This window comes from Triticum aestivum, chromosome 3B, assembly GCF_018294505.1.
Source record: "Triticum aestivum cultivar Chinese Spring chromosome 3B, IWGSC CS RefSeq v2.1, whole genome shotgun sequence".
NCBI lineage: Eukaryota > Viridiplantae > Streptophyta > Magnoliopsida > Poales > Poaceae > Triticum > Triticum aestivum.
In genome coordinates, this window is record NC_057801.1 from 327,000,606 (window position 1) to 327,021,653 (window position 21,048).

Sequence of the window (21,048 nt, forward strand, 5' to 3'; positions counted from 1 at the left end):
GTACAATAATAGATCAAAAGAGTGTACTACTTTTTTATTATGTGGCCCACCTTTCATTCTCACAAAGTGCCTAGGAGCACGTGCTAGAGCTGGCTCTTCACGAAGAGCCCGCTTAACTTCTCTCTCCTCTTCTCTTTCCTCCAACTAAGCAGAAATATACTAGTTTATTCCTTATAGCCCGCTGACTCAGCTCTATTGTACTTGCTCTAACATCATACATATCAAGACAAGATGTGTTTATAGCCTAATAAATGAAGTGTTGCATGTTACCATACATATATTTACTCCCCACTATAGAGGTACTACCTCCGTCCGGGTTTATTGATCCCCATCGTATTTCATGCCAAATTTTGACCATAGATTAAACTAACAGAATGTTCACGCATGTCACCAAACATTATATTTTTGAAAATTATGTTCAAATACGAATCCAATAAGATAATATTTCTTGACATGCATTAACATTTTGTTAGTTAAATATTTAATCAAAATTTGACAAACTATAAAAAGGACCTATAAACCAGAACGGACGTAGTAATAATATAGACTAGTAACATAAGTCCATTATGACTAGTCTTATGTTACCCCACTATGGCCGGCCTAACTTACTCGAGGAACATTCTTTTTAGAACACCATCACCCAATTCTTTGTCTATTGCGGGGGTCGGTAAGCAAACGAACACAAAATATTCGCGAAAACGAGAGGGGGCAAAAGGGGAAAGACGACGCCTCAAGGCCGCGAGAAGCGAGGGCGAAGAAAGGCCTCGAGGCAGCTCGTCGATGGTGGTTAGGGTTTCGCAGCCTGCGTCCTCGACCCACTGACGAAGCGACCCGGCGGCAAGAGGCTCCTTCGTCCCCCTAGGCTGCAGGGAGGCTCCCGCTATCTCTGTGGCGGCTCCGGAAGGCGACGGAGGGAACTGCGGCGCGATGGGGGAGCAGCGGGAGGCTTCGGCTTCGGCGGCGGCGGTAGCGCACAGCAGCAACATGCAGGTGAGGTCTCCGAACTTCTCGGTTGCCATACAGGGTTTTCGAAGCTTCTATCGCTGGTTAACTAGATGTGTAGATCCACTTAGCGGCTGGTTGTTAGCCTAACCTGGGTGGGCGTGGTTGCGTGTTGCGATTAACTCGCTGTTGCTTGAATACGTCATGCGGATGGATAGGGGAGGCAGGAAGTTCATTGAAGCAGCACGTGCCCTAGATCCAAGTTTAATGCTTTAGCATCGGGCAGTTTTGTGTTCTATCCAGGGCTGGGTCACTTTATCCCTAACGCGGAAGGGAAGTTACTCTGGTGATGATGGCGACGAGGGAATGGAGGCATTGTATTTCGCTCGGTTCACAGTCTGCTATGTGTCCTGAACTAACTGCATATGCTTAACTGTAGAGTTACTCTGCCTGACGTTCTTCCAGTGAAATTGGTGCTGCTAAGAGAGAAGTTTGGGCCTCGTGTAATTGTCCTAATCTGACTCCCCGGCAGAAAGAATTTGCATCTTTAAACAAAGAGGTTTATTCATTATCTACTGTTGGTATCTGAGACTGAAAACAATGCAACACACAGTCAGTCCTTTCTGTTTGTATCCTAGACTAAAAACAAGGCCACATAGGCCTAGCCATCACCATAGATGCAAATTGCATGTAAGATGAAGGTTCTGGAGAAGTGCGTCTCCACTAGGTTCTGGGACGTTCATATTTGATTTATTACATGGCAAACATTTACTATGGTCTGAATATTTGTAAGTCAATTTTGAGGATCATCATTGTTTGCTTGAGGAATTATCTCAACTAAGCACTGGATGAGGCGTTGCCTTTAAAATCGTTGTTGTCACTGGTTATGTGAGGGAGATTGGGTAGGTTGTAGGGTATCTTATTTCCTACTCCCTCCGTCCCAAAATAAGTTTGTACTAGCTTTAGTACAAAGCTAGTACAAACTTGAGTCACTTATTTTGGGACGGAGGGAGTACTTCCTAGAATGGAAGTATGCACAGTATAGGTAACTCTATACAACTTTAAGGGGCATTTATCTTATTACCTCGTACTATGCCCTAGCTGAATGATACGCATACTCTCATCAATGAACAAGCAATCTTGTAAGAGAAAAGCTGGTAATGTTGGAAAATTGACACCAAGGTCTACTTTACTTTTTATTTTTTCCCATATCTGAAGCTCAAATACTCCCTCCGTCCGGGAATACTTGTCTTCGAAATGGTTGTATCTAGACTTATTTTAGTTATAGATACATCTATTTTATCCATTTCTAGGACAAGTATTTCCGGACGGAGGGAGTACCTGCAAAGTATACCAGCTATCCATGTAGTTCGTGAATAAGGTTGGCTTGGCTGAGGATATCCCTGACTATGTGGTTGGGAGTATCATCTTTCTTTGTTTGGTTGTAAATTGAGAGGTTGTTAGGGGTAGTCAATTTTATGTTGGTTTAGAAGGGTGAGAGATGAATATCTTGTTGTGATGACTTCTTTGCTATGAGATGGTAAGATTATCCTCAACTAATTATACAAAATGTACATCATGGAATAGGTCAACACCACCATCCAAAAAATGCATTGGATTTGTAACTCCATGGTTCAAACATATCCATGAGTACAATTCAATCTAACAAAAATACTGTCTACAACTACATCATACAAGGCATACGTTAGCAGATTAGAAGATGTATTCAGTGGCCAGTTCAAAGATGGTCTTTGCTAATGTCACAGCCAGATGCAAATATGCTACTCGGAAGAATGTCATCTTCAGGTCAGCCTTGACCTGCTCCATGAACTAGGGGTCGCCGGAGGTGTGGAGGCAATTACCCAGGCGTCCACACACCACCGGACCTACTCCAGACGCAACTCGATGTGCACCACCGGACCTTGCTCGCCTGAGGCCGTAGACCTACCGCTGCCATACACCGTCGGCCATGAAGCTCTTGCTAGGCTGCACTGGAGGTGAGCCTTACCAGGCAAGGAAAATGCGTCGTTGGCCTTGTCGTACCATCCACTGGTCAGTGTCGGCCTACAGGCATAGCACACGCCGCCAGCCCTGCCATTCCCCACGCCGCAGCTTGCCATCTCTAGCCGTCTTTGCTCGCATGTGTAGAGCTCAGGAAGGGGAAGGAGAGGAGAAAGCAGATGCCCCTTGACCGCGCTGCCACCATTGCTCAAATGTGCCGCCGTCGATCCAAATTGTAGCCGCTGCCGTTGCCTTGTCCGTGAGGAGAGAAAGGAAATTGTGGAGAGGGTGTTCTGTTCGCGAGTGTGAGAACAGAAATGAAAACATTTTGTGGGGTCTGAGTCACCACAGCGTGGGTGGTTGCCGCCATCCACCAAAATCTCGCGGCTCGACTGATCCAGCTTTTGAAGGAATATTCCCAGGTATCTAATCGCCGACCTTCTTCACCATCAAACCAAACGAGTGATCCTCATGGATACTTTAAGCAAATGTGCTTTAACTCGTGGATACGGCAAAAAGCCTCCATCCCTCAAACAGTACATTTTACGGGCAGTATCTTTTCCGTTTCAATGTATATTATTGTCACATTATATAAAAAAATATGGTATCAACATCTTGTAATTGTTCCAGCGTGTGAAAGTGTACCGTTTGAGGGATGGAGGCAAATGGGATGATCAGGGCACAGGGCACGTTGCTGTTGACTACATCGAGGTATGAGTCAGTATGTTGCTTTCAACTACCTTAAGGTATGGATCAAGTATGCATGAAAACTTTGTCTTATATATGGTTCTATTCAGTTAAATTGATACTTTGTTCACTGTCTATTTTTTTCTTGTTGCCGGGTAAATTTAGTTTGTCTGTTGTACTTTTGATTTTTTCGTCCAAAATTTGCAAAGCCTAAGAATGGCTGAGCAGCTTATTGTGGCTCCAATCCTTGCTTCCCGAAAGGATTAACCAAGAGCTGCTAGCACTCCTTCCTTGGTTTTACATGGTTTCCAATGTCATTTAAACTATATGAATAAACTCACACAGCTACCGGTGAGTCGTTTTGTCTAGCACAACAAATTGGGTCTATGTTATAGACTTATAGTTACCTGGTACTGTCTCTGTTCGGTTTTATAAGGCTCATATTTTTTTTTTGATCATTAATTTGATCAACAAAATATTACCAATATGCTACAAAAAGTATATTATTTGATTCATATTCAAAAGAAGTTTCAAGCGGTATAACTTTTGTGGCATAGAACTCATATTTTGTTGATCAAATTAATGGCCAGTCTTCCTTTGTGTATGGGACCTTTGTGTATGGGACTTATAAACCTGAATGGGAGTATGCTGTTAACACACCTACTGGCGGTGATTTATCGAACAGTAAGCCGTGGTCAATATAGTGTAGATGCATTGTCCTGCTGTATGGCACCATGTTGTTCTGTTAATATGCCATCAGGAAGCTTAGTCATGCTGTTAACACATCTACTGGCGGTGATTTATCGAACAGTAAGCCGTGGTCAATATAGTGTAGATGCATTGTCCTGCTGTATGGCACCATGTTGTTCTGTTAATATGCCATCAGGAAGCTTAGTCATGAGTATCCAGTGTGTAGGGCTTCCAATTTGTAAGCTCAGTCATGCATTGTCCTGCTGTATGGCACCATGTTGTTCTGTTAATATGTCCATGTTGTTCTGTTAATATCCAGTTTGTAGGCTTCCATTTTTTTTAATGTTAACTGGGTCAACTGTGGGTTGATTCCAGGGTTCAAAAGAACCTGGTTTGACTGTTTTGGATGAAGAAGACAACGAAACACTGCTTGTCCACAATATTACATCTGAAGATATCTACAGAAAGCAAGAAGGTGAACGATTGCACTCATCTGTTTTGAGCTAACCATTTATATTGTTACATGACGTGCTGTGCCTGTTTTTTTTTATATTAGAAACAATCATCTCATGGAGGGATCCAGAAGCAGCAACAGAATTAGCATTGAGCTTTCAGGAGGCTGCAGGGTGCTCCTACATATGGTAGTTCAAGAAAAGGAACCCTAGTGTAACTATCACTTTTCTTTGATTATTCCTTATTGATGTCTTATTTTGTATTCCTGGTGATTCTCTGCAGGGACAACATCTGTGATATTCAGAGAAACCTTCAGTTTAGTAACCTTGGCGGTGAGTTGCTTAAAGCTTGCTGTTGTTCATATCATTCCTACACTGTTTTACTTTAATGTCCCGCAGGTCTTGAAGTTTGTCCTCGTCCAGCTTCGGAACATCTAGAAGCCTCTAGAGTATTGCATTCACACGGTAGATCCATTTTGCTATATATGTGTTACACTGTAAATATTGCTCTTATTAAATATTTGGAAAACTTGCTCACATATGATTGGAAGCCCTAAAATTTAGTTCATGTATCGCCGCGTTGTACTTGTACCTGTAACCATAGCATTTATGGTATTGTCAATCCAGTCAAAGGTGGAAATACACTTGGCACACTATGTCCTTAAATACCCCGGGGTGCATGTGAGTATAGCATGTGCTCGAGACATCAAGGGCATAAATGAAAAAGAACCCCCCTGTAAGAACTCGTCCGGATGCACAATTACCTGGCGAGCTCCTCTCAGATTGAAGGGTTTGGGTTCAAATCCCTATCTGAAGAGACTTGGTCGGATTACAGGAAAGCCCCCATCCCAGTTTTCTTGGGGCAAAATTCCCAATATTTACAGTCATAGCTCTCCACTGTCAATTCCTGAAGTGTGATCACTGAGAATCCACTAAAGCTTGAGAGCTAGAGCCATCCTACTGTCTTGTCGGGCCACATTTGCCGCGGTCCTTTTGTTTCCCTGGTTTCTTCTCGATTTCTGTTCGTCACACTATTATACATGGAAAGTTCACCTTGTATCCTGACCGTTGCTGACGAACATGCTGTGGCAGACCTTGCTGTGTAGCTTTGCACCTGGTGTTCCCCAGATAGCAGTGTGTTTCTAACTCTGGATTTCCTTGCAGATGAGTCCTTTCGCTCTGTTAACGGTGAACTGAGGGAACTTCCACCTGTTGATTTGTCCAATCTTCCTTTGATTTTGAAGGTCTAACTTTATTTTGTACTCTTCTCATATAAAACTATTGTTATCAGTTTCATCTATCATGTGCAAAGCAACATTTATTCCCTTTTTTCTGGGTTTTAATACTTCACATTCACTTTTCAACAGTTTATTGTGACAGTAGTAACTTGAGTGCTTGTCTTGTATCGTGGGGATAGTTCTTTGCCTGATCATGTTTTAAAGTTCATATTTGATGAATATACATGTCTAGTCTTCAAATCTCGAAGCATTTGCTTGTTGTTCTGGCTTATTGAGTCATCCACTAATGCGGGGGCCAAAGATTTATTTCCTTATCTTCAGATCTAATTGTTGATGTTTGCCATTAGTATTGTTGATATTTACCATAACTGAGAGCAGGACAGTTTGCCTGCCTATTGAAGACATTTTTGATAACACTAATAATACTACCCTCGTTATATTAATCTATCTAATGGTTTACGGTTAGGCTCTTGTATGACCTGTACTTAATGCTGCAAAAAGGTCTATTATACTGTTACAATACCGCTGATGAAAATCTGCAGACTATATTGGAGGGTGGCATTACTGATCAAATGCGCGTGGCCGAGTTGATAACACAAGATGTAAGTATCTAGTCTTTGGGTGTGGCATGGTCCCATGTACCATATATTTTTGCTCTCATTAGCTAGTGTACCAATTTCCTTGGTAGAACAAACATTTCATTTAATCATTAACGCGGAACTCATCTTTGCTCCCTCAGAAGAATTGCGGGGTTGGGAAGCCCACCTGCTCTGAGAAAATCCTATAAAGGGATTAGTGATTAGTCTGCTCCCTTCTTGGGTTGATTAAAATGAAAATTGAAATCACCTCTTCTTGTGTTACATGACTATTTGTTTAGGAGACCTCTTTGTGCTGTGCCCGGCATTTTTATTACATATCAACTACACTGCTTTACCTGTTTAAAGAGCACTTTTGGCGCAATTGTAGCAGCTATTTTTTTTTTGGTATGCCCTCATTTGCTCCATTTGTTGTTAGGTGTCTACCAATGGAAGTGACCGTGTTTGAGATTTAAGATGAAATGATTTCACCTGAAGTTCTTTCAGAATAATTTGTATGATGATCTGTTCTGCAGATGATTCTTGCACAGCAGATCCCGAGGGACTTTCTGATTTATCGTCTAAGCAATATTTTGATGTAGGAACTGGTGTTTTGGATCCGCTTTATTCCATTTATATACAGATGTTTGCTTGAGAGTCTTCTTTCTGATTTGTTTTCACAAGATAACTTTGTTGGACATCAGTTAGATAGAAAATGCAATGTTGATCTACTGGGTAATTTAAGATGTTACCTTCAGTTGCGCCATCATGGATTCATAATGCTCCATGATGGTGGAATGACTTTTTGCTACTTAGCTACCTTACATGTCCTAATAAGGATTGGTTAATAACTAATCCATGCTTCCTTATTGCTGACATTGATTGCTATTCGTCTACGTCAATAACATTAGCCTGAAATGTATCAGAATTCAGAACATAAAATCTAAAAGAAACATTATGAGATGCGTGAAAATGATAATTCATTCTCTCTTTCTCGGATATGATTATTCGCAGTCCAACATGAAGTCTTACACTAATCAAGTTACAAATTCTTATTGTTTCAGCGTGATTTTTTCCCCAAGCTGCTGGATATTTTTAGAATGTGTGAGGATTTAGAGAATTTAGATGATCTCCACATGATATTCAAATTAGTCAGGGGAATCAGTAAGTACATTTCAGTATTGGAATGCGTTCGGTAGAATATTTCCGACTGTTATTTATTGTCATTTTCATTGTGCAGTATTGCTGAACAGCCCATCGATCTTTGATAAGATATTCTCTGATGAGCTTATTCTTGACATCATAGGCGCCCTTGAATGTATGATTTCTCCTCCAGTCCTTTGTTTCTTCCTGTTTCTCCCATAACCTCTACATATCTTGAAATTATATACGATTGGTTTTGATTGATAGCCTGTGAGGTTGCTTCAATTTTTTCTACTAATTTTAGTGAATTTAATAACTTGTACAGATGATCCAGAGGTTGCTAAAGTGCAAAAGCATCGCATTTTTCTGAAGGATCATGTAGTTTTCAAAGAGGTGTGTTGATCTTTATACTCCTTACGACCTTGAATAATAAATATTTAGTAAAAGCTTTTTCTTTCTACAGGCCATACCTATTAAAAATATTTCTGTGGTTTCAAGGATACATCAAACGTACAGAATAGGGTATCTAAAGGTCAGTCACATTTCTTACTTGATTTGTTACATGATGGAATTTTGTGGAAACTTGATACTGCTTTGCTTTGCGTGTTTAAAATTGTGCTCATTTTGGTATCTGCAGGATGTTATATTACCCAGAATATTAGATGATGCCACTCTGGCTAGTCTTAACACGATGATACACACGAACAATGCTGCTGTTAGTATTTCAGCCTTCACGTACTGTTGACGTGTCCTCATCAATTTCTTTATTCTTTGTCACATACAAGTGAATAATCTGTTTGTAGGTTATTTCCTTACTGAAGGATGATGCTTGCTTTATCCAAGACTTATTCTCTAGGATGAGATCACCAAATATTTCTATGGAATTGAAAAGAGAATTGGTGAGACATTCTTCTTATCTTTTGTTAGACGAGTTTATGGTTTGATCACATTAAGTATCCTTTTCATTATCAAATCTGTTTATTGATAGAGATTATTATCAATTCCTTCACATTGTGTCATTGCTACAAAGGAATTTAGTTTGGGTACTGTAGAATGTAGCTGACTGAGGCCCAGTTCTTTTGCAGGATTCTCCCAGAATCTGCCCCTCTCTAGCTTCTTCTAGATTCTTTGACCCCCTTTTGTTTTACAATCCTACCTTATTAGACCCTAACTAGATAGGATTGTAAAACAAATGGGGCTCAAAGATTCTGGGAGAATCTGGGTAGGGGTCAGATTCTGGGAGAATCTGCCAAAAGAACTGGGCCTGATACGATTTTCCCCGTGAGTTAGAGGAATATCATATTAGAGGTGCATGTGATTATGAAGGACCAAAATCTGTTTTTGTGAGCTTTGTTCATGCATTGGTGATTTTTCTCAATAGTGGGAGCTTAGTTGGCAGCTTGTTAAATTTGATAGTCATCTAGACTATTTCATTTTCTGCAGGATGTTGGAGTTTCTGTGTCCTGCGTAGTATTTAGAGAAATTCAGATATATGCCACTGTGATGTGTGGTTTAATATGTGGTCTGGGGCTCAGCTCAATGCCATTTTAAGAACTACATTATTTCCGTTCTGTTCTGTTTTCAGGTTGAGATGATCCAGATGATAATTGCTTTTACATGCATATAGCTGTTGCAGTTACTGGAATGTGGAGAAGTTACTAATGCTCCGCGTTTGACAATGGTGTTTCTGGTGCTTGCAGGTCCTGTTCTTGCATGAGTTCTGCACTCTTAGTAAGAGTTTGCCGCTTGTACAACAACTACGACTGTTTCGGTATATACTTGTTTTCTTTCTTCTTTTTCGTCCTATGCCCTCTAGCTAGACCACGCAAGCCATAATAACACATCACAGACTCCAGACGTGCCAAAATTTCAAATATGCAAACTGTGATGCATGGCTATTAACTAAAACTCTTGTTTCACTGTGTGGTTTGCTGTACGCAGCTCAAACCAGAGGATAGTTATGCCAATATCATACGTAGCTGAGTCCCTGGTTAAGTTCTTCGTAAGCTTCTGGTTTTCAATTCAATGAGCACACTGCACCTGCTCATTGCATGCCACTGTAAAAATTTCTGATGTACTGCTATAATGATCAGTACTACTGCACAGGAGGATATCTGGACTTGCACATCAGTAGGGGATTGGGAGGAAACTAAGAGGTTAGAGGATGAATGGAGGAGTGGATGGGATTAGACAGACTAATGTCACATTGCTTATGAATTCGGTTGTTTTTAACTATTACTCAAATGGGGAGGGCAGTCTGTCCTTGTGTGTCGTAGTATTTGTCTTAACTTGCCTAGTTAAGATAAATGTTTATTGTGTTACTTATGCATATAGGCTGTACCTGTAAACATACTGCATCATGCAACAGTACTGGATCTTTGACAACTGTTTGACTTTGCTTGAGTAAGATGTGCTTATAAACAAGACATCTGCCGCTGCTTTGGTGTCTGAAGTTTTAACCCTCTTATCCTGTCTTCTTTTGCAATAGAACATATGATACTGCCTTTCAAAAAAAAACATATGATACTGGTATGCCTGAGGTGGTGGTGCCATATGCACTCTTTGGCATCCCAATGCTTTACTTTGCTGCCTTTTAGCTTCAGATTTTGCTAAAGGATATCTTGTAATTTGGTACACTTAGGCGTCAGGGCACTCCCAGGTAGCAAAGCGTCGAGCTCGACTTAGACAGCAGAGGAAGGCGTCTGCCTTAGTCGCTAGGGCATCCAAGTCGTCCGCCCTTAGGAGAGAGAGGGAGGGAGGGAGGGTGGGAGGAGAGGCAGATTTGGGAGGGAACAGATGCGTTGACGAGAGAAAACAGAGGCAGGGAAGGGAAGTAGCAGACGGAGGGGATGGAAGCAAGGGGTGGCAGGGAGAAGAAAGAGGAGGAAGGAGAGAGACGACTGGAGAGGAGGCCGTCGAATCTTCACTTTGCAGTCGCCCGCCGCCGCCAAAGGTCCCGGGAGGAGAGGGAGGGAGAAGAGAGGCAGATTTGGGAGGAAACAGTGTGGGGAGCAAGGGATGGCAGGGAGAAGAGAGAGGAGGAGGGAGAGAGAGACTCTGGAGTCTCTCCCTGCCTCTGTTTTCTCTCGTCTCCGCATCTGTTTCCTCCCAAATCTGCTTCTCCACCCACAAGGCCGTAGCACCACCGCTTCTCTCCTTCGCCATGTTTGATCTGGTTGCTCTACTGATTGGCTCTTCTCTTTTTTCTCTGGCGGCTGATTGACCCTTTTCCTAGTGTCGCTGCAGTAGCCAAGTGTGCCTGCTCTGATGGATCCTGTGGCTGGTAATGCTTAGGATCTATCGAGATGATCTTAGGAGAAGAGCTACATGCAATGATCCAGCTTGGAAGTATGGGTTCTGGCCAGATTTAGAGAGGAAAGATTTACTACACTTATTGATGCTAGCTGTTAAATCTCCTAATTGGCTGCCATATTATATATGTATGTGTCTAAGGCGTCGCCTCACCTTACGCTTTAAGCGCTTAAAAGGTGAGGCCCCCCAACCCCACCCCCACCCAGCGCCTTATCTCGAATCGCCGCCTTAAAAACATTGCTTCCAATCCGTTTTCACAGCTATTACGTCCTGGGCAAGAACTCTAGATGAGAGGGGGGTGAGGGTGGGCAGGGAGGAAGATTGCCTTGCTGCTTCTCAAAATAGAGTGGGAGGTAAAGAGCGTGCGAGCATCTTACCTTGCTGCTGCTTAAGAGGGGGAGGCGAGGAAGCCGGCGAGCAGCTACTGAAGGAGCACTGAAGCTTACCTGGCTGCTGCATGAGACGGTGAGGAAGTAGAAGCGCAGCACTACAGGAGCACGCTGCCGGCCTGCCACCATTGCCCCTACCAGGTGAGCTGCCGCCACGCTGGATGAGCCGCCAGCTAGGTCGGGAGGGCTGGGACGGAATGGATTAACTGAGAGGTATCGGGCCTAGGGTTGGAAGATAGCTGGGCTGGGCCGTAACAGAGTCGATTCTGGGAGTATGCATCGTGCATCAGTACTAAACAGTTATTTTTGTTGTTTAAATGTCGGATACACATAGGATATATCGTCGTGCATCAGTACTAAACAGTTATTTTTGTTGTTTAAATGTCGGATACACATAGGATATATCGGAAGAGCACCCTTACCGGATACAGATCCGTTACTTGCCCGGCGTATCCGTGTTTTTGAGATGTTTTGTAATGTTCTCTGTGCATGCACGGCCATTCTCTATAATAGAATGCACAGACCTATCCATTCCTCTAATCAATTTTGAAGGATGAAGCTGCTGCTTTTTTCTCTTTTCAAAATGTTACTTCCTGCAAACTTTTATTGAACTGTAGGACTTGCTGCTATAAATTCATTAGCTAACTATTTATTTTCTTCAGGGATCTTTCAGGTGAAGGTGTATTTGAAATTGTATCTGATGTGTTGCAGAGTCAAGACAGAAAAATTGTTTCGGCTGGGTACTTATGAAGCGCCGAATCACCCTCTCATTGTTGATGCAGCCTTTTCTCTTCTAAACTCTTTGCATTTCATTTGACAATTGCAGGACGGATATCGTTATTCTTTTTCTTAATCAGGACCCTAACCTATTGAGGTCATATATTGTCCAGCAAGAAGGAAATTCTCTTCTTGGACTTTTGGTAAGTTGCTGTTACTTTGAGGTCTGCAGTACTGTATGCAGTAATTAATATGCTCAGGGTGTTTATGACCTTATGAACAATGGTGAAAAGTTAAATAAGAAACTTGTCATCTCAGCTCCCAGATTACCAAGCCGGCAATTTTGCTACTTCTGATGCCATGCCACTTGAAACCAGTGATTTCAGGCTAAGGGGGTATTTCTTTCAAGTCCGAGGGTGTAGACTAAATGGTTTTGAATTCGAGGGTGAATTAATAGGTTTAGGCGATACTTAAAGGGTGTAAATTGATATTTTTTAAAGAATAGGCTTTAGATCAGGTATGCATGTCCAATATACCATTTGTAAGTACGGATCTTGTTTTTGTTCCAGAAAATTCACCAAACATCTTTGTGATTTGATCATATTAGCATTCTTTTTATCATCGACAGTTTAACCACATCGCTATCTTTTCTAGAATATATGTTTTTTACTTAACACTTTAAAGGCTAATCACTAAATTTCAGGTTAAAGGAATGGTAACTGACTTTGGTGAGCAAATGCACTGTCAATTTCTGGAAATCCTCCGTATATTAATGGATTCTTTCACTATGTCTGGAGCACATGTAAGTTACTTTTTTGGCCAAAATAGGTTTAAGAAGTTGTATGCTATCTTTACCCCTCAAATTTCACTTAAAGATTCTCATCTGAAGTAGAAAAGTTTATCTACAGACAGCATATTTCTTGTACGAGCATCACCACTTGCCAATGTTCTGAGGCAGTGACTTTCGTCTGAAGTGTCCCTCAAGTTTCTATGTTATCTGAAGTTGATGCTTTACATCTTTGTTGTTATGTTCAGTTCTTTTTAGATGTAGTTTGCTGTCATTCTTCCGCATCTGCTCGCCTTGATGTCGGCTCCAAGATGTCCAAAATCTGTACCTGTTTTTAACTAGGCTCAGTTGGTACTTACTCTTCTTTCCCCTTGGTGCAGAGAGACGTAATTATTGAGATTTTCTATGAAAGGCACCTTGACTATTTGGTTGATGTAATAGCATCCTCTTGTCCTTCGAGGAGTGCTACCCGAACATCACCTAACTCAGCTGTCGTTGGTGGAAACACTGAAGAGCATCGTATCAAGCCAGAAATTCTGTTAAATGTCTGCGAACTATTATGCTTTTGTGTAGTCCATCATCCCTATAGAATTAAGTAATGCCCCATCCAACTTTCTTTCAACAACATACTACTGCTGTTCACTTATCGTACACCTGCTAAATGAGTATAATCTTGTAGGTGCAACTTCCTTATGAACAATGCGATAGAGAAAATCCTTACCATGACTCGACGAAGTGAGAAGTTTTTGGTTGTTGCAGCTGTCAGGTTTATGCGCACTATTATATCCAGAAATGTGGGTAACGAAGTTTTTTCTTGATTTCCTTTTGTGTTACTTGGGTTGTTGACGGCAGCAACTATTGGTAAATTGGAAGTTCCCTTAAGTTTACAAACTTTTGATATATCCGTGGCATAGCGGGATCTTTTGATCTAGTAGTTCAAATACTTCTGTTTGGTACCTTGAGCAATTTGTATTGCTGCTTGATGCATCATACATCTGACTCGTCCAGCAAAGATTATAGTGACTGGGTGTGCTTCACCTTTTGCTACATATTATTTGTCATACTGTCGTCACATGTTTGCAATCCACGGACATGAAATAATTGTTCTCAAGGTTTGCATTTTACCTTTATTATGTATAAAATGGGGCAATGGGCTGTGTGTCAAACTGTACTATTTTGTGTAGCGAGTCAAGCGCAAGCTTCTTGATATCTATTTTAATACCACTTGGTATTTTCTTTCTAGGATGAACATCTTATTCGCCATGTTGTCAAGTTTAACTTGTTGAAACCAATAATTGACGCCTTTGTGGAAAATGGGGATAGATATAACATGCTACAATCTGGAGTACTCGAACTGTTGGAACACATACGGAAGGTACATTTTTTGAAACTTCTCGGAATAACTATGAATAGTAGCTTACTCATTGGATTTCTTCTTGTGCAGGAAAATCTAAAACCTCTTGTTATTTATGTTACCGAGTCTTTCTCAGATCAACTTATGAAGTTTGAACACTTTGGGAGCATTCAGGCCTTCAAACTCAAGTATCAACAGGTTGACCATCTTCTTGTGCACCGCTGCATCTTGTTTTGACGATAGACTGGGTATCTCACCACTGTGTCATGGAAAAAGAAGATGACAAGTGTACAAACCCCTAAGAATTATGAACTAAAAATTTGAAGAAAACTGGCCAAGATTTAATTTGATGTTTTCGTATGTTACTTTTTCCCATGTGTGTGGTTGTTAAGGATGCAAATCCAACAAATTGCTCGAACCAATATGGCAAATCCAGCAGGTTGAACAAACAAGCTCTACTATAAACTAATAAACCATGAAAACCATTCAAGTTGAGCTTGTAGATAATTCCTCCCCACTATGTTACTACTAGTATTTGTATTTGCATCAAGTCTCTTTTCATTTTGTTGTTGCAAGTACTTGGAGAGTGCCGATATGAAATTAAGTGCTAGTGTGCCTGACATGAGAAAGAAGGCAGAAGGAAGAGGTCTTGAGAAGGAAGAGGAAGATTATTTCAACGAGAGGTATTCTGTGTTTTGTTTTGTCATTGATTGCTTATTTTGTTTGCAATATAGCTTTGCAGAATGTGCCATAAATGATGGTGCAATTTTTTGCTCCTAGTGACGAGGAAGATTCAGTAAGGCGGACTAAACATGCACACGGTGAACATAATGAAGAAAGCAAGGATGATGTAGCCAATGGAAGCGAAACTGATGACATATCCTCAAGGTATATTCTCTTCATACACAGTTTAACGGACTGTCGGTTACGTGACAAAAAAACTTGCTGTCGGTTCCCATAGTGTTTTCTATTGTTGCATCAATTAGAAAATCTGGACTAATATTATCATGAAGATTTTGATTTTTTTTTCTCAGGCGATGTAATTTATTTTGTTGATGCTGTTTTGTCATTTTTTGCCCATCTTTGCAGGCCTAAATCTGGTGGGCTTGTGGACTATGCCGATGACGACGACGAGGATTTCAATCCGCCACCCAAGGAGCCTGATAGGCCTGTGGATGACGATGAGCTCTTAACTATATCCACAGTGAAGCGGAAATTAGTGAACCCGGGGGATGGCAAACATGCAGATGGGGAAGTTCGCAAGAGACAAAAGATTGAAACAAGGATTACTTGTGCCAAGATTTCTGCTTTGACTAATCTGGCTAGCAAACACAAGGATACACTTGCCTCAAGCTCGCCAAGTTGCGAGGCCAATGGTGTTTTGGGGGAGCATGCTACACATTCTGATGAGCATCAACATTCCACAGACACTGCAGAAACCTCACGGCAAGTTGGCGGTGATTGTATCAAAGCAATGGGCAGTTTGTCTAGTGAGAAGGCTGTAAATACCACCAAAACAAACGATTCAGAGCCCTATTCAGTGAGATGACAAATTGACAGCTCTTCTCCACACTGGCTTGCCCCAGGATTCGACCGATCAATGCTTGCCAACCGATCAATGCTTGCCAACAGGAACAACATGTTTTTGGCTCTGGAGAAGGCTGAATCTATTAATCTCAAATCCAGAAGCATGAGTCGAGGTGATGTAAACCGCACTTCTCTGTAAATCTTGAATGAAATTGCAGCTACCATCACAGCCTGTAAAGTAATTCTTCCAGAAGGAAAGATATGAAACTGAGAATTGGCATGCCTTTCGGTTCAGCATTAATCGAGTCTTGCTCTCTCTCTCTCTCTCTCTATATATATATATATATATATATATCTTTCTCTCTATATAGAGAGAGCAGTGAATATATGAAACTGAGAATTGGCATGCACTTTCTCCCGTTTTCTTTCTAGGATCATTGGCTGAGATGTTGATGTTGTAAAACAAGTGGGCAAGAATAGTTTCAGTTGAGAGTGATATTATCCATATCTTACAGTTGTAATTTGTCGATTAGTAGTTTTGGCTGGATATACTTTGACTTGGATGAGTAAGTAATTTATATGATAGAATAATTTATTCAAAATGTTGAACAAGAGTAATTTTGAATGAATATATGGGCCATGTCTTTCAGTCTGGGATTTGTACACAGTAGAAGATTATGATTATAGTTTCAAATGGAATGTTTGTTGTTAACCTTGCAAATTTAAGCTTGTGTTCTGAACTTCTCTGGTTTATGCCTTTGTTATGAACCTTACAAATTTACTAAACATCTTGCAAATTAGCCTGGTCATTGTGTGATGCTTGCTCATACCTTTGTGATAGTGGTTAGGGGTTGGTGTAATCTCTAAACATTTTTTATTAGATAGAACGAACAAATAAATACTCCCTTTGTTTATTCTATACATGGGATGAATAGCAGGAAGGACACCGATAACACCCGAATGTTCGGGGTGGAGAGGTGCCAGCCCGAACCTTTCGTTCGATCCAGAAGTGGGGACCGAACGAACAATCTGGTTAGTTACAATCTTCCTTCCCTCCGAACGACGTTTTTTTTCTGAGACATTCCCTCCGAACGACGTGTTGCCCCTCCACACTGATCGCAAGCAGACTAGCCCAATGGCCTCAAGTAGGCCCAAAAAACTACTGCCCTCTCCCAAAAAATATAGAACCACAAAAAAGGCCTATGTTGCCTAAAAAAAACAAAAAAGGCCTTGACCAAAGAAAAACACTCCACGAAAAGAACTCAAAAGATCCATACTACACGGCAAAAAAGTTGCCATGCTCTAATGAACAGAACTGCCATATATTTATGAAAAAAAGGTTATATTACAGAAAAGTTCATGGGTTGCTATGATTTCAAACACACTTCATGACACTTTTAAGTGTTGCAACCAACAAAAGTAAAGGACCCCGATATGTACCGATCGTTCGGTATGGGAGATTCCCACCCTGAGCGAGTCGTTCGCTACAGGCGAGGGTATAGATCGAACAATGAGGTTCGGGATGAGAGGAGCCCCAGCCCGAACCCCCATCATCGCTCTGCTGCTCCAGTAAATCCCATTATGGCCCAATTTAGACCGTGACTAAAAAAAAGCATATTTTGAGGTGTGAAGAAAGCCCAGATTTTGCCATGCTATGAAAACAAATTGCCATTAAAATGAAAAAAAATGAGAACTGAAAAATCCTAGTGATGCAAAACAAAAAATGCCATTCGTCTTTAATAAAACAAAATTTGCCATGGACAAAAACAACTTTGTTTATGCAATGGCACGAAAAGAAAAAAATGTCATGGCAATTTGCATTGTAAGTAAAAATCCCTCAAAAAAAAGATGAAAGTGAAACTTACCATGTTGCCATGTCGATATAGGTAATATAGCCATGGAAATAAATGTAAATTTGCCATGGCAAAAATAAAGAGTAAATTGCCATGGCAATAAACGTTAAAAATTGCCAAGGCGATTTAACTAAATTTGCCATGGCAATATTGGTAATTTTGCCATGGCAAAATAATGTGGAAGTTCCATGGCAAATCGAGATTAAAAAGTTTACATGGCAATAATAGTTAAATATTTGCCATGTCGATATAGGTAATTTAGCCATGGAAAAAAGTTGTAAAATTGCCTTGGCGAATAAAAGTAAAAAAGAATGCCATGTCAATAAAAGTTAAAACTTGCCATGCGATTTAGCTAAATTTGCCATGCCAATTAAGGGTAAAAACCATCTTCTAAAATGGTGTTGTGAGAAAAACATCCAAACTTGCCATGGCAACACATCTTAAGTTGCCATGGCAGGTGCAACACATTTGAAGTCGCCGTAGTAAAGCTTTAGATGATTTGTTAGTTGGCGTGTGAAAAAATAATCCAAAGTTGCCATGGCAACTTTAGATGATTTCTTAGTTGGCGTGTGAAAAATACTCCAAACAAAAAAAATTGCCATGGCAAAACATCTTAAGTTGTAAAAAATAGGGAACATTGCTAATTCTCCATGGTAGGAAATCATCGTTTTAAATGGGCCGTGGGAAAAACATGTAAACTTGCCATGGCAACACATCTTCAGTTGCCATGGCAAATGCAATACATCTGAAGTTGTTTGTACAACTAACATAGTAAAAGTTGACATGGCAAACTTTAGATGATCTATTAGTTGGTGTGTGAAAAAATACTCCAAACTTGCCATGGCAACTTTAGATGATTTGCTAAATGGCGTGTGAAAAAACATGTAAACATGGCAACTTTAGATGATTTTAAATGACACGTGGGAGAACGTGTAAATTGCCATGGCAAGTGCAACACATCTGAAGCTGTTCGTATGCCTAACAAAGTAAAAGTTGCCATGGCAACCTTTAGATGATTTGTTAGTTGGCGTGCGAAAAAATACTCCAAAGTTGCCATGGCAACTATAGATGATTTGTTAAATGGCATGTGAAAATTTTTATCCGAACTTGCCAGGGCAACACATCTTAATTTGCCCATGGCAAAAACACATATTAAGTTGCCATGACAAAAGTATATTTTAGTTTCCATGGCAAAACACATAGTAAGTTGTCAATGCAAATTTGTACAAAGCATCAACTAAAATGCTAAATTAGAATCTGTACAAAGTAAATTGTAGATCAAATGTTATTTCATTAAAATTACAGAAAAGAATGAAGATGCAAAAACTACTTAAACTTTATAGAAACCCAATTTGCCATGGCAAGAGCCAACACAAAATTTGCAACATGGGTTGCATCCTCATACGCATTCTGCCACAAATTGTGAACTAGCAACAAATGTGAACTCGACCACGGTTTCCATACAAAATTAGAATCTGCACCCAAGTTCCTGTCCCCTACCTTTTCATACAAAATTTCTACATTTTGCCATAATGTATGAGCCGAACTTTTTCTAAATTTGCCATGTGTTATCAATGATGATTACAAGAACCAAAAAAATGTCAAATTTCTCAATATGATCATCTTCTCTTCTCTGAGCAAATACAACACTCACGTTCAGTCTTAAAGCATGACTTAGGCAAAAATCTCAGTAGCATCATCTCTCGTTCTGTTGACATATCAGCCACGAATGAAAAAACGGAACTAGCAGATAGCTACTATTCGCTAGTGAAGACAAAGCGCACACCTGCTTGACGATTCAGATAGCAGGTGACCATGAGCGAGTTGATGGTCACACTGAAGAGCTGGACGTAGACGACAAGCGCGAGCACCTGGGCGGCGGCCGCCGCGACCATGAGGCGGTCGCAGCAGCCGAAGAGGGCTTGAATGGCACGGCTGCTCGGGGTCCTCGTCGGCCCGTCGTCGAGGCACGCGCCATCGCCGTCAGCAGGCAGCGACCCGCCGTCCCCGCCGCTGCCACACCAATGACTCGGAGACGGGCGTCGGCGGATCCATGAGCGGCGGGACCAGCCGAAGAGCCTCAGCAGCCCCACGCTCTCGGGAAGGATGCCGCATGGAGCGCCCCCTATAGCCAGTGCCACACCCTCGCCGCCGCTATCACCGGATCTCCTCCAGCCACCACCGGTGCCTCGAGCCCATCCCGCCTACCTGACGGTCCCAGGCGGAGGAGTTTGGGGACGGCCGTCCCTGGCGGGGATGCAGCGTTGGAGGACCTGCAAGGATGCAGTGTCGGATGATTTCGGGGCCGACCGTTCATGGCAGGGATGCGGCGTAGGAGGAGTTCGGGGTCGACCGTCCATGGTGGGGATGCGCGGAGGAGTCGTCGGCCGTCGCTGGAGCCCAGCCATGCCGCTCACCATCCCCACACCCGGCAACTTGCTCGGGATCGTGGGTTGCCGCTCGTCTCGACAAGATCCTGAGGAGTGAGGGAGGTCGGGGATGGATAAGGGAACAGAGTGGTTTGGGCGTTCGCGACGACCTTTCTATTTCCCGAACAATCTCGCTAGCTGACGTGGCCCTGTCCTCTGCTTTATGATGCGTGCTCAAAATCCAGTGGTGAAGAGGGCGTTCGGCTCGAGAGCAAGAAACAAGGCACGTTCGGCAGTTATCTATTCCGTAGCAGGAAACACTATCGACGCATTTGGTTCGTGACTTTTGCTCTATCTATATATTACATTGCCTCCCCAATACGTCACAGGTGTTTGTTTCGGCTGGGCCGGATTCGATCCTGCTGTTATCTGATACACCACTTTGCAAAGCCTGATACACCGCTTTGCAAAGCCCAAAACGGGACACATTGAGTGGGAAGCGTAAACGCTCCTTTCCGTCTCTTTGTCCGACTCCCCTTTTCCAGCCCCCCTTCCCTCACCACCATGACCTCCTGTGCTGCCACGGGCGGCCGCTCCGGTGACCTCACCCTTATCCACCACGAGCACCTTGCCTCGTCCCTCCCCCACTTGGTTCCTCATGGTGGCCGGAAGGACCCTGTTCTTTTGGTGTTCACTTATATATGGCTTAATCCTACGATCTAGGTTTGTACATATTTGAATTGAGAAAGCATCCCATTGCTGAAGCAAAAGGGAAGCAAAAGGATCGGGTATTCACTCAACCGCTATATAATACAAATTGAACCAAACATGTCGTATGTTTTTGGTTGTTTTTTTAGAATAATAGGAAGGCCAACGCCCCCCCCCCCCCCGGTTCCATTATTGAATAACGGAACCAGAGTTTAGGTGTCAAACATCCTGCAAAGCAAGTCCAGGAAAGAAAGGGAACAACTGCACATTATTATAGGCCAAAGACCATAAAGCCTAGCTTAAG

The 21,048-nt window shown here is 41.9% G+C and overlaps 1 protein-coding gene and 1 long non-coding RNA gene across 3 annotated transcripts; one reads left to right on the forward strand and one right to left on the reverse strand.

Annotated features, from left to right (window-relative positions):
• Positions 1–667: 667 nt before the first annotated feature.
• On the forward strand, positions 668–16,220 carry LOC123069818 (serine/threonine-protein phosphatase 4 regulatory subunit 3B). 2 transcript variants are annotated; one of them, XM_044492755.1, is made up of 25 exons: positions 668–990; positions 3,574–3,654; positions 4,696–4,795; positions 4,877–4,961; positions 5,056–5,105; positions 5,172–5,237; positions 5,937–6,016; positions 6,553–6,612; positions 7,650–7,749; positions 7,826–7,903; positions 8,054–8,121; positions 8,192–8,260; positions 8,366–8,443; positions 8,532–8,627; positions 9,429–9,499; positions 12,092–12,169; positions 12,256–12,349; positions 12,850–12,948; positions 13,314–13,528; positions 13,613–13,727; positions 14,177–14,308; positions 14,378–14,485; positions 14,864–14,970; positions 15,068–15,175; positions 15,377–16,220. In XM_044492755.1, the coding sequence occupies exons 1-25, from the start codon at positions 928–930 to the stop codon at positions 15,834–15,836; spliced, it is 2,661 nt and encodes an 886-aa protein (XP_044348690.1). In that variant the 5' UTR covers positions 668–927; the 3' UTR covers positions 15,837–16,220. The 2 variants fall into 2 exon arrangements, with proteins under 2 accessions (XP_044348690.1, XP_044348691.1); XM_044492756.1 differs by lacking the exon at positions 5,172–5,237.
• A 2,765-nt stretch (positions 16,221–18,985) lies between these two features.
• LOC123069819 (uncharacterized) lies at positions 18,986–20,314 on the reverse strand. The gene is made up of 2 exons (XR_006433003.1): positions 20,021–20,314; positions 18,986–19,940 (listed from the first exon to the last, which is right to left on the reverse strand). It is a non-coding gene; the product is annotated as an uncharacterized lncRNA (long non-coding RNA).
• Between the last annotated feature and the right edge of the window lie 734 nt (positions 20,315–21,048).

Coding starts and splice junctions, on each gene's coding strand:
- LOC123069818 (XM_044492755.1), top strand. CDS start 928: ATGGGGGAGCAGCGGGAGGCTTCGGCTTCGGCGGCGGCGGTAGCGCAC. Junction 8,628..9,428: donor TGGAATTGAAAAGAGAATTG/GTGAGACATTCT, acceptor TGGTGCTTGCAG/GTCCTGTTCTTGCATGAGTT. Junction 9,500..12,091: donor CAACAACTACGACTGTTTCG/GTATATACTTGT, acceptor TATTTTCTTCAG/GGATCTTTCAGGTGAAGGTG.